This window comes from Echinops telfairi, unplaced genomic scaffold, assembly GCF_000313985.2.
Source record: "Echinops telfairi isolate 266 unplaced genomic scaffold, ASM31398v2 ScPeMD7_443;HRSCAF=831, whole genome shotgun sequence".
Taxonomy (NCBI): Eukaryota; Metazoa; Chordata; class Mammalia; order Afrosoricida; family Tenrecidae; genus Echinops; species Echinops telfairi.
In genome coordinates, this window is record NW_022104341.1 from 79,423,361 (window position 1) to 79,437,000 (window position 13,640).

The 13,640-nt window shown below is 43.4% G+C and overlaps 1 protein-coding gene across 1 annotated transcript in view; it reads left to right on the plus strand.

The window, feature by feature from the left end:
* The window catches only part of AGBL4 (AGBL carboxypeptidase 4), a 1,691,367-nt gene that overhangs the window by 1,508,147 nt on the left and 169,580 nt on the right, over positions 1–13,640 (plus strand). The window contains exon 8 of the mRNA XM_013003864.3: positions 388–502. Within this exon, the coding sequence (XP_012859318.1) occupies positions 388–502 (115 nt within the window). The remainder of the gene's footprint in view (positions 1–387; positions 503–13,640) is intronic.

The following is a 13,640-nucleotide window of genomic DNA, read 5'->3' on the forward strand; positions in this document are numbered from 1 at the left end:
ATGCTGCAGCCATCAGAACCAAGTGAATGTTTAGCCAGCAGTGACTGTGTGAGCAAGCAACTCTCAATGTATTGTTCAGCATCATCCTGCTTATTCCATCTCTGTTTGTCAGAACCTGGAGGGTGCTTTAAGAAACAGCGCAAATGCCATCTTTTCTGGGATGCTCTCCCTGTGCTCTCAAGCAGGAAATGCTCTCTGCTTCCTGCCCATGGGCTTCAATATTATTTCGTGAACAATCTGTGCCTTGTAAACAGAGATATGTTCATAAAATATCTCATATTGCGAGAGAGGACCTATTAGGCTCGTACTGTGTGCCAAACTAAAAATAAGATGTTCCTTTCTTCTGGAAACACTTTGAGATGAACTTACATGCTTCTCTTTCCCTAGGGATTATTGATTTTCTTGTAAGCCAGCACCCAATTGCCCGTGTCCTACGAGAATACCTGGTCTTCAAGATTGCACCGATGCTCAACCCTGACGGCGTCTACTTGGGCAATTATAGGTAAGGGGCTGGGGAAGATGCTTGGAAGCTGATGATCACAGGACAGTGGTAGGGAAGCAAGAATAAATATATAAAACCCCTGAGATTGTGGCCTGTAGTCACCCTTCATGTCTAATAATGAATTCACCCCCCTTGACTTAATTTTCAGCCAAACTATGAGGGGAACAATAACACCAAGGCAGTAAGCACACCACCGAATAACCAATCATTTGAGATCAAAAAGGATTTGCCCAAGGACAAAATTAAGAAAGGTTAGGCAAGAGGGAGGAATAGAAACAGCAAACAAGAACTAGAAAGAATGTAAAATAGGTGAGGTGTCATTGCAGTTATTGCAACCAATGCGATGAAACAAAATGTGCATGAATTATTGAATAGAAAATTGCTCTGCTCTGTAAACCTTCACCCAATTCACAATAAAAAGAAAAAAAGAGAGAGAGAAGAAGAAATAAAGGATATATTTATGAAGCAGAAACTACCCTTGGGTTTATTCAGGAAGTTTCAGCTTGACTTTGGTGAAGGTAACTGGGGAGCCTTGACTGTTTTGCACACTGTCTACCTGAGGCACCTGCTGGGGTTTCCTGGGAAAGCAGTGGGCCAGGAATCAGGAGACATGGTATCAGTGTAGACACCTACTTCCTGTACAACTTGGGAAAGTCACCCTCCATCTTGGAAGCTCAGTTTATCTTGTCGGAACAACAGAATAATTATTTACCTGGCAGGGCATTTATCAGCTTTGAACAATAGGATCGGGATGATGATGCTTTGCAGAATATCATATGACAGTTATAATGGTTCTGCTTTGTTTCTGTGTTTCATCTTGAGCATTAATAATGAGGGAGATTGCTATCCTAGATTGTCTCAGCCAGTCCCATAGTTACTGATCATACATGTCTTGAACTCGCTCTCTCTTGCTTTAGTTTCTAGAGGTAGAAGACTGTATTCCAGTGCTCATTGGAGTACAAAACGAACACTGAGGCGTCTCAGAGGGCTGTGTTAGGGTCTTTATTTCATAGTTCAGGCAACTATCTTGCTAAAAGTAACACAGTTAGTAAATAGTAAACTGCCGGACTCTACCACCTAGGATAGTGGTTACACTTTGGGTGGTCAGCAGTTCGAAACCACCAGTCACACCTTGGGAGAAAGATGGAGCTTTCTACCCTCGTAAAGAATTAGAGTCTCAGAAACTGGCAGGGACAGCTCTACCCTGTCCTATAGGGTCACTATAAGTCAGCATCCACTAGATAGTGGTGAGAGCTTCAGAGAACAAACCAGGCCTACAACTTTTAAGGTAATATTTAAACTCTTTAGCTTGGGAGACTTTTTATGATCTAGTGTCTGGTGTCCATTGTCCTGCCTTCCTTCCCATCTTTCTACCTTACCTACCACCTTCCCTTTTTATAGCTTTTACTCTAACCACTGTGTGCAAAGCCTAGTTCTCCCAGACATGGCCTGCTGGCCCCTGCTGCCTCATTTTCACATGTTCACACATACCGTCCTTTGCCCAGAACCTCCTCATCCTGACTACATCTCAGCAACTCATTAGAAAAGCTCAGGTCGTGTCCCTTTCTCTGAAAAGTATTTTCCAAGCCTCAACACACAATTGTTTGCTCCCTTCTCCGAGATCTCAAAGACGTGGTTGTTGAATAAGTCTTATCCCAGTGCACAGACCTGTGGATCTGAAGGCATCAGAGGGCAGGATCGGAACCTTCATCATCTTTTTGTCAGTGCCTAGCAGCAGAGATCAGTACATGGTAGATGCTCAAAAAGTGTGTGATGAATATAAGAGAATGAAATAGATAACTTTACTGATAAAAAATCGGAGGTTCAGAGATGAGATGAGAGAGAAATCTTCAAGGTCAATGGTCTTAATTAAACTAGACCTCAGATTTCCTGACTCCCAATTAGGCCCATTTTACATAGAGTTGGTTTACTACATGGGAAAACCCAATAGACAACTTGGTCCAGAGGGGCTTGCTGATGTCCCTAAGTATGTATGAGTCAGCAAGAACTCATAGGACAGAATGAAGCCTTAAGGAAAGACGGTTTTCCTTCTTCTCTTAATTAGCAAAACCCACCCACCCACTGCCACTGAGTTGATTCTTACAGTGACCCAGGATAGGCGGTAAACCTTCACAGGAGGGGAAAGTTTCGCTTCTTTCGCTCTGAGCAGCTGATGGGTTTGAATACTGGCCTTGTGCAATGCTTACCTGACAGCTCCACAAGTGATGGTTGAGTAGCATTTCTAGATTTTATGAATTTCACCTTCCTTAGACAGAATGCACCCTTAGTGATAATGGTGGCAAAAGGATCATTTAATTTATATTACTATTTATGTTTAATTATAAGAGCAGCAGTGGTCAGACAGAGGCCAATACTGACTTTCCACACACTTATTTATGTCATCACCCGCTCTCCCGAGGAGGACCAGGTAGAAAGTGGTTCTGTGGCCTTGGTCAAAATAGCTCCCTCTCTGCATCTCAGGTAGCCAACAGGAGGGATAAGGCACTCACTAGCTGTGTCCTATATGTCTTCAGGCTCACGGTTTTGTTATTCTGCGGTGGGTGGGGGCACTACATGATGAAGAGCGTGAGCTCACAGAAATGTTTTCATACTAAAGTTTTCAACCCTGACTTTCCCTCATGAGGATATGTAATTCTCATTATGATCCTTGGAAAAAGTTTATGAGCACAGATACCAATCCTGTTGGTAACGCAGCTCTGAATAGCAACAAGGAAGCCTGTCAATTATAAAAATTCACTATTAAAGCTATGGATACTATGAAAGAAATAAAAGGAAGAAGGCATAGAAATGAGAGCTTTAAGATACCTTAGAGATAGACCAACCCCTTTCAGAGTCAAATTATTCTGCAGAACAGTATTTCCCATGGTTTGGTGGGATTTGCCAGAGCATTAGGGTTGAGAAACTTAGTTGTTATGCAAAGCGAATCATATTCGGTTACAGGATTTCTCAGAATTTTGCCTACCCTGATAAACAGTGAATCTTCAGAGGGAACATAGTGTGCGCTGTTTGCCAAAGGTTTGTGTTATGGAATCATTTGCCTATAGAGATTTGTTTTATTTGTTTGTTTGTTTAGTTGCATTAGGGTGTGCAAAGTGCATTTTGGGATAATTTAAAAATTAATCATGGGAATGGTTAAATGAAAAGGGGAAGACGGTAATCAATGTCATTCACTGAATTGTACACGCAAAAACCACTGGGTTGATGAATGTTTTACTCTATATTTTCACATGCGCATGAAATGCTGTCAGATGCTCTTTTGGGAAATGATACTGTAAGACTGAGTCGTCTAGCCTTCGCACACTTATCTCAGCAAAGCCCTCACAGAAACCCTGCTAAGGTGGGGCTCTGTTAATGTTTTTCTTGTAGATGATAAAGGTCTACTCAAACGCATTTAAAAAGAGGACAAGAAGGTAGGAGGTTGAGAGGAAAGAAGGATGAAGAGAGGGGAAAGAACCACGTCTCCGATGCTTTCTAGCTGAAGGAAGAGCCGGGCCTCACAGGAAGCCACACCAGAGAGCTAGAGGTGGTGGGAGGCCAGGCCGCCTTTCTCTCCGGCCCTCCAGCTTGTACTTTTTGAACATCTCCCTCAGTGTGTGGCCTCCAAATGACTTAATCGACCTACCTGAGGCCATGCGCCTGGAGAGAGCAAGTGGAGATGCTGATCTGTCAGCACAAACTGGCCTCCACCTTGTCCTACACTGCTTCTTCAGCCCCAGACACGGTGGGAGGAAAAACAGAGTGGCCTGGGCTCAAGGCCTTGGCCTTGGTGGGAGACTCAGTTCAACAGGCCACTTCCAGACAGAGTACAACGTGAAGGCAGGGCCTTTGGGGGTGGGGGTGGGGTCAAAGTCAGTTGTTGAGGCTGGGACCCCAAGTGTCACTCAGGTCAGATTTCAAGTTCTGGTCTACAGACTTGCTGTATGATTTCAGGTAAATTGCATAGCCTCTATAAGCTTCCTTTTCTCATCTGTAAATGGGAATATTAAAAAGGTTATGGAGACTTTATTAGATAATTCATTTAAAAAGCAGTGCTGGGTATATTGCAAGTTCTAAACAAAATTTTATTTCTTTCATTATTATTGCATATTAAAGAAGCATGCAATCCAATCTAAGAAGGGTAACTAGGGAGAATTCCCATATTTGAGCATTCTAAGCTTATATTTAATAAGTACCTAGACTGCAATATTTATAGTAAAATAGAAAAAAAACACATGCTTGCATATAATAGCAATAGATCGTAGCCATATCTGGGTAGATATCGTTCTTTAACATAGAGAGTAGCAATATTTACTAAGTAGGCATCCTCATATGGTACTACACTGTGGTTTATGTGAACAGTACGTAGGAGCTATACTAAAGTTTATAATGACAATATATAGGACTATAGTAAGCTCAATAGTAGCTATGTATAACAGATTATATTGGGTGATAAAGGAAGAGGTCATTATATTACGGTGCATAGTAAAGACCGAGAGCTAACTCTCATTTTGTCTTGCCTACTAAACTCCAATTGCATAGGCCTTTCTTTCAGTTCTGGTCTTAGATTTAATGCTCTTTCAAAGAGAAGCCTTCCCAAGGGTTTCAATATATAAGTCATCTCTTATTGTACTTTTTCATTGCACTCTGGACTCTCCTTTCATTCCCCTAACCCCAAATTGTAATTGTGTCTCATTTTTGAGGATTGTTTCTTTAAAGAATACATAAGCCTCTATCCTGTACACTCCACAAAATCAGGATTTCATCTACCTCATTCTCTATATCCCCAAAGCTTGGCACGGTGCCTGGCAGAGAGTGGACCAACCCTGGCTCTGTATTTCCTGAATGTGTGACAGTGAACTAAACAGCAGAATGTACTAATCGTGTGATGATATATAGATCCCAGCCATCCCCACTGGAACCTATCACCAGATGTTGTCATTGCCTTCACCCACAAGGCTTCCTGACCCCGATTGCTTTGGTCTTACGCCGTTGTGACGTGAATGCCAACAGGCAAATTGTGATGAACTGCAGGTAGGATTTAGCAAACTCTGGATTCAAAACCATACTTGGCTATTGTACAAGTCGTTATATTTCAAAGGCACATACAAAACACGATGGAACCGTACATCAATCCTTTAAGAAAGGAAGTCTGATTTTTATTCATTCCATTTCAGCAATGGAGAAACTGGGATCCAGTGAAAAGCGCTGTTCGAGACCACGGGGTGTCTCTAGGAACTCTCCCCACTTCCAAAACGGGACTGTTCCTTCTATCTAACTCCCCCCCCCACTGCGCCTCCTTGTCTGTCCTTAGATAAAGCATTTCTCTTCCTCTGGCCTCCCTTTCTCTTGGACCTATTGATGCAGGAAAAAGACAAAGAACCCTTGTTTTAGCTTTTTTAGTCGTAGCACCAGGGAGGGGTCCTGAGGCTGTTGGCTTTGCAATGTGTACATCTCCTTTAGAGATTTTGGTGAGTCCAGGAGGGGAGGGAGGGAGGGAGGAGAGAGAGTCAAGGGATCTTGAGAAATAAACACCACACCCCACCCCACCCCCGAGGTCCCAAAGGAGTTCTAGTCTGGACAGGCAGGTGATGGGCTGGGCCCATCCACATTTGTTGGTGGTTCTTGGTGTCTTCTGTTAGGCATGGCTACCAGCACGCCCTGCAGCATTTGCACACTTCCTCCACCACATCCCCTTCCCCACTACTTCCTTTGCAGAGAAGATAGCCCAACCCCCACCTCTACCCCACTGTGTTTTCTTCAGAGCATGTGTGATACGCAAGTCGCCTTGCAGGCTCTCCGTCTCCATATGACAATATGAAACTGTGTTGGGTTTGCATTTCTTAATTAGGTGCTTGTCATTGTGTATTCCATAAAGCCACGTATAAGTAAACAGTCTTAGACCTTTGAATAAATTTATTGGTTTTATTTATGTTTCTGGGCATAAAAATCTATAATTACCAGGTACAGCCTCAGTATAACTGGTATTTAATGACAATTACTTTTTTGTTACCATAGAAATGAGTCCAAAGTAGCTACCCATAATTTCTCATTTCCCAAACCTCACACATGCTGAATTGCAATATTACCATAGTAATTGCCTATTAGTCATCATAAAATACGCAGTTACCCAAAAGATAGCAGGGTAATGTGAAATCCCTCATCTTCAGAAAACCTCTCTGCTTCCTGAGCGTATGGGTTGGGGGAGAGGAAAGGACCTCTCGGAGAGTGCAGACACGACTCTGCTTTATTGCCTGCACCACAGAGCCAATGGTGGAAGCAAATGATACTAAGTACAGGCTCGCACCTTCATTCTGTCTCTTGGTCCTGGTGATTGGTGTCTAGAAAAGGGTTCTTCATTGCAGTCAATCCAACTTAACGAGAGTACATTGAGGGCCTGGGGGTGTCAGGTCCTGGACTGAGCCTTGGGGAAGCAGAAGGAAGTCAGAGGCAGCCCTTGCCAATGAGAAGCCCACAACTAGAGGTGTATATGATGCCAAGGAAGCCTAGAAATATTAACAACGGCTCATGGTTTTTAAGTGCTTACTAGCTGTACATTGTAGTCAATCATCTCATTTAATTGTCACACCCACCCTAGGATGGCGGTAGGATTATAACCTTGCTTTGAATTGAAGGTGAAATAAAGATGCAGAACCACCAAGGAATGTACCCCGTCTCCCCCGGACAGTTTGTGAACTTTAACCTCCTACAGTTTCAATCTCTTACTACACTTTCTTCTGAAATCAGGGAGTCTTCCAACAGGGGCTAAAGGGGTTTATTTTTCTTCTGTTTTGTTTTTTTAAAGGATGAAGTATGTATAGTTCACGAGACATAAACAGGAGATAAATAGGGTTAAGCAGAAAAATGTCATTAGTTTAGCAGAAGGTGAAATACCAGGGTAGGTGTCTCCAACACAAATACATTGACATGATCATTGTCCTGCCTCTCCCACCTTGATATTCCAGAACAGAAAACTCAGTAAACTGTCCAAACTAGAATAAAATGTAAAATACATGTCAATGTTCTATTTGTTTTTTGACAGCATAAAAATTGCACAATTTTCATTGAGCTAGAAATAAAAAACAAAGATCAACTGCAAGTATCACGTCATCTAGAGATGCCAACTTCACAACGCTTTGTACCTCTTTGCCCACTTGGGTCATGGTCCCCTCAGTTGGCTTTCTGTTACAGCATCATTGAGCCTTGGAATGGGATGGGAGCTCAGAGACACCTAGTTCCGCACCCAACCCAAGGCAGGAACCATCTACGAGCAATCGTCGTGCTACCTATCCTTAGTCTATCCAGGGATCTTCAGGGAATGGATGGGTCCTTCCCTTCCCAAGCATCACGCTCTGCTGATGGCGATCTGACTGTATTTTATATTTAGGCTAACCCTTCCATGTGTCACTTCTGCTTCTACTTTCTGTAGGATTTCTGAAGTGCCCATAATTGACATGATAGCTCTGAACTGCCTGAAGATGTGTGTCCCCACTCTCCTCCCCTCCCCAATCATGCCAACCTTTGCCAGCTCTTCCTCGACAGGCTGAACCTCCCCAAACCCTTCCAACTGTTCGCATATAGTCATCTCCTTCCTTCCCGACCATCCTCCGGATGCTTGCCATTGTGGGTCTCTGAAGCTTGGTGTCCAGGACTGGATGATTATTATGAGGATGGCAACAGCTAAAAGCCATTGAACATTCTGAGCTTAACACTATTCTGTACACGTTGTATGTATTGTTTCATTCAATCCTTAGGACAATGCTATTATCATTCTCACTTTACAGATCAAGAAACTGGAGCACAACGTGCATGATTTCCTAAAGCTTATAGAGCCAGTTAATAGAGTCGGAGGAGGAAGAGGCAAGCCCTGAGCCTCACTCTGACCTATGATTCTTCTCATATGGCCTACATGAACAATGCCATTGGAATCACCTCTGCCTAATCTTTACGTCATTTCCACTAACAAACTACACCACCACTCTCCTCACATTTCCTCTTATCCATTTCTCCTAGCGACCCTATAGGACAGAGAGAACTGCCCCACAGAATGTCCCAGGCTGTCAATGCACCTAGAAGCAGACTGCCACACTCATCCCTCCTAGAGTGGGCTGTGGGTTCAAACTGTCGACCTTTTGGTTAACAGTGAGCTTAACCACTGAACCACCAAGGCTCCTCCCATCTTTTAGAAGCTTCCAGAAATACCATGGCATTGGGAGAGAAGGCATCATTCCCATTTTAACCAAGCCACACAGAGGCTGAATTGCTCAAGATTATGCAGAAAGTCATCAAGGGTCTCTGACCTTCGAGTCCAGATAAAGCCCAAGAAACAGCAGAGGCGAAGACAGAACCTTCCCTCCCCATGACTGTTCTCCTGCTCTATGTAACCCAAGAGATGCTTCTTTGGAGGCCGAAAGGACATCGGGGCTGGCGGTCTAATCAGGTGTCTAACCCACAAGTGCACACCGACAAAACCAATTATTCAAATGAGCTTCCCAGCCCCGTTCCATGGCAAAGGCCAGATGGCTAGGTGTCTATGGAGGCCGCGCCCCGTCTCTGTCCCTGCCAGCAGCTGAATAACATTTTAAAGTTACAGTTGATAGAAAGTTGATTTTAATAATTGACTCTACAGTGAAGACAGACCTCAGAGGAGATAGTAACCCAGAATTGGTGACTGGGGAGTCTGGAGGAGCAAGACAATGTGATAGAATTGAGCACTTCATAATTTCTGGGCTTAGCTCCCAACCCAGTGCTTGAAGAGTGTCAGCTCTCTGTGCCAACTTGCTCAGGTGGCTCCTCGTTGCCCACTCGAAGGAACCTGAACTCTGTATCCTGGCATCCAAGGCTTGCACGGGCAGCAAGGAACCTGAACTCTGTACCCTGGCATCCACGGCTTGCACGGGCAATGCTGAATTTCCTTTTCAGCTTCATCCCCCACTGCCCCCTTGCTCTTTCCTTCACACCTCTCCCACCCACATCCTCTCCTCACACCTAGGCCTTTGCTGACATTCAGCCTCTGCTTAAGAAGCCTTTTAACTAAATAGTGTCTGCCACCTTCTTTCTCCTTCTCATCCTTTCTCTATCCACCCCTGTTACTCACTTCCCTCAAACATCCTCCCAACACACGCTTCGCATCCTGCACTGCGAAGGTGAGGTCGGCTGGGCCTATGAATTTGTCTCCAAGGCGTTCAAAGTCAGAAGGGAAGAAAAATTCTCTGCTGGAGGGACACTGAGGACCAGAGAGTTACAGTCAACCCTACCCCATCCTGGAGGATTGAGAGTAAGAGAAACCCAGGAGAGCATCCTTACGAATATATTGTGTGAAGAAACGAGTCTTGGAAGATGAATGGGAGTTAGCCAGAAGAAGAAAAAGGCAGCGTGTTCTAAACCAAAGGAATAACATTAATACCAGTGATGATAATAATAATAATAATTAACATTATTTACACTTATACAAGCCACCAGATACTGTTGGGTCTGAAGCCTCGAGAGTATTATTTCCACTAGAGATTTCGGGATGGTAATTAATCATACTCCTGCTGTCATTCTCATCCTAATTCGATCACTTTAGAAGGAAATATGGGGATCAGAAAGGCAGAGGTCAAATATTAGTCTTTATTACTGATGAATCTCAACTTTCAGGGTTTGTCTTATACGTGTGGCCAAAACCGGTCTCCTTTTACATCTCCCCAAATTCAGCCTCCCCACCAGCTGGGCAGGAAGTGAGCAGCCTCATGGGAAGCCCACCCGGAACGAAGAGGAGTGCAGGCTGGAGGCTCCACGTGGGCGTCCAGATCCAACAGAGACGTGCCAGGAGCTCTTCAAGCAAGAAGACACTGTCCTTTTCCCGTTTGAAGAATGAGATGCGTTTCACCCGTTCAGCAGAGAGCAGCAGCAGAAAGGCTGCACTTTTCCTCCCTGGGTACTGGAAATCCCTTCCACCCCGACGCCTAGGAAAGCTGTGAGGGCTTCTTCCCAACAACCTTGCAGACTTACGAGTGGTTCTTATATTATCTTCATAGTACAGGCAAGAACACTGAAGCCTGCAGAGAGGTTGCGTAATTTTCCCACAGAGCCACAGGTAGGAGGTACAGATCCAGGAGCCAAACCCCAAGAGTCCGTCGTGGAACCCAAATGCTTACTCACTGAACCCCACGATATGAGCCCTGAGAGCAGGGTTTGGGGGACTGATGACTGGTCTGGAAAGGCTGGCACGTGCGATCAGGGCATCTATATAGGATTTCTGAAGAGGATTTTGGCTATATTTCTTCCAATACAGATGTTTGTTCTTTTGAAAGTACTTTTAATATTGTTTGGCAGCACTATAATTCAAATGCATCGATTATTCATCAGTCATCCTTATTCAGTGTTCAACTTTTACATGCATATGAGGCCATGGGAAATACCATGCCTTGGGTCAGGCCCATCATAGTCCTCAAAGTAACCTCTTGCTTTTCAACATTTCAAAGAAGTCTCATGCAGCAGATTTACCCAATACAATGAATTATTTGATCTCCTAACTGCTGCTTCGTGAGCATTGATTGTGAATACACACGATGAAGTACTTGGAAACTTCAATCTTTAATCTGTTTATCATGATGCTACCTATTGGTCCAGTTGTGATGATTTGAGTTTTCTTTACATTGATTTGTAATCCATCCTGAAGGCTGCCATCTTAACCTTCATCAGCAAGTGCTTCAAGTCCTCCACACTTTCAACAAATATGCTGATGGCATCTGCATGTCTCAGGTTGTTAATAAGTCTTCCTTCAACATGGATACTACATTCTTCTTAATATAATGGTGAGAGGTATACCCTGATGAACACCTTTCTGGATTTTAAACCCTTGTGCCGTTTACACAACTGCCTATTGATCCGTGTACAGGTCCTGTATGAGCACAAGTATGTGTTCTGGAATTCCTATTAGTCTCTAGGGTATCCATAGTTTTCTATAATCCACACAGTTAAATGCCTAATCATAGTCAACAAAATACAACACCTATCTGATATCAACAGTGCTATCCCTTGGGCCACATTCTCTTCAGAATCTGGCTTGAACTTCTGGCAGCTCTCTGTTAATGTTTTGCTTCAACCATTGTTGGCTGATCTTCACAAAATTTTACTTGAATGTGATATCAGATATATTGTAGTTTAATTGGCACATTCTATCGGGTCATGATTTTTTTAATGTGTACAAATATGAATGTCTTCCAGTCCGTTGGCCTGTTAGCTGTCTTACAAATTTCTTGGCACAGGTGATTAAGTGCTTCTAGTGCTTCTCCCACTTCCTGAAACATTTTAATTGGTATCCTGTCAATTCTTGGAGCCTTGGTTTTGGCCAATCTCTTCAAAGCAGCCTTGACTTCTTCCTTTAGTACCATTGATTCTTCCTCACATGCTACTTCTTGAATAGCTGAATGTTGACCAATATTTTTGGTTCAATGACTCTGTATTTTTCCACTTTCTTTAACTGCTTCCTGAATCATTCCATATTCTGCCTATGCAATCTTTCAATATTGCAACTTGTGTTAAGCTAGATTGGCTAGAGAAACAAATCCAGTGGCATGCACATATCGGTAAGAAAGAGCTTTATATAAAGAAGTAAATATAGATCAAGAAGGCATCCCAACCCCATCCAACTCAAGTCCGTTAAGTCTGACGCTAGTCCATAAGTCCCTCTTCGGACTCATATAACTTCAGGCCAATGATGCAGAAAAGTGAAAAACAAGGAGGAGGATCAGAGGCCGGTCCAAAGCTGTGTGGATCCAAGGTCGGTGGATTACATGACAGGGTGCTGACATCTCTCCGGGTCAGGCAGCCCAAAGGGGGCTGCCCCTGGAGACAGACACAGAGCTGCAGCAGGGAGGAAGGTAAATGACAGAGACAGATAGAGGTTCTCAGTTTCTTCTTATAACAAGGCCACACACCGAATGAGATATCATCAGGCTGTGACCTTATTGATAGACCCCACCCCTACACTTCCATAAAAATTCAGATTGACAAAAAATCATCTAACTACCACACAACTCAAGGCTTGAACTTTTTCTTAAATTCTTTCAATTTAAGATATGCCACATGCCGAGAATGTTCTTCCACTTTGGTTTTCTAACTCTAAGTCTTTGCACAGTTCATTAATATATTTGACTTTGCCTTTTTGAGGTGTCCTTCAAAATTTTCTGTTCAGCTGTTTGACTTTATCACTTTTTCCATTTGTCTTAGTGACTCTAAAATCAAGAGAAAATTTCGGTCTCTTCTGACATCCACTTTGATATTTTATTTCTTTCCTGTTTTTAATGACCTTTTGTTTCCTTCTTGAATGGTGTTCTTGATCATCATTCTTGTCATGATTGCATATGATCAATTGATGATCTGTTCCACAGTTGGCCCCTGGCCTGGTTTTAGCTGCTGATAATGTGCTTCTGCATTGTCTCTCCACCACCTAGCTGCTAGTTTGTCCTACTGTGGTGGCTTGTGTGTTGCTGTGATGCTGGAAGCAAAGTCACTGCATTATTGTCACCACCCAGCTCATCAGACTCTGTCATTAGTACTCAATACATCTAATCTGTTCTTGAAATGTTCTCAAAATTCAGGTGGGACATACTCAAGGTCATATTTTGTCTCTTGTGTACTTCACCTTCATTTTCTTCATCTTCAACCCGAGATTACATATGAGCAATCGATGGTCTGTTCCACAGTTGCCCCTGGCCTGGTTTTAGCTGCTGATAATGTGATTCTACATTGTCTCTCCACCACTTGTCTGCAAGTTTGTTTTACTGGTGGTGGCTTGTGTGCTGCTGTGTTGCTGGAAGCAATGTTACTGGTTGTGTTAGTCTTGGTAAACTAGAGAAACAAATAAACAGAAACTCATATATATATATGAGAGAGTTTTATTTAAAGGGTAAGTGTACATTAAGAAAGCATCCCAACCTAGTGCTGTCCAAGTCCCTAAGTTCAACATTAGCCCATATGTCTGACACCAATCTACAAAGTGTTCCTCAATCTCACAAAAGACACAATGATGTCAACTGCAGGAGGAAAGCTAAATCAGTGAGCATGTCAGCATCTCAGCTCTGGCAGTGGTCTCCACCTCCAGCACCCAGGGCTCCATCAGGGTAGGTCCATGTGGCTTCTCCTCAGGGATGTC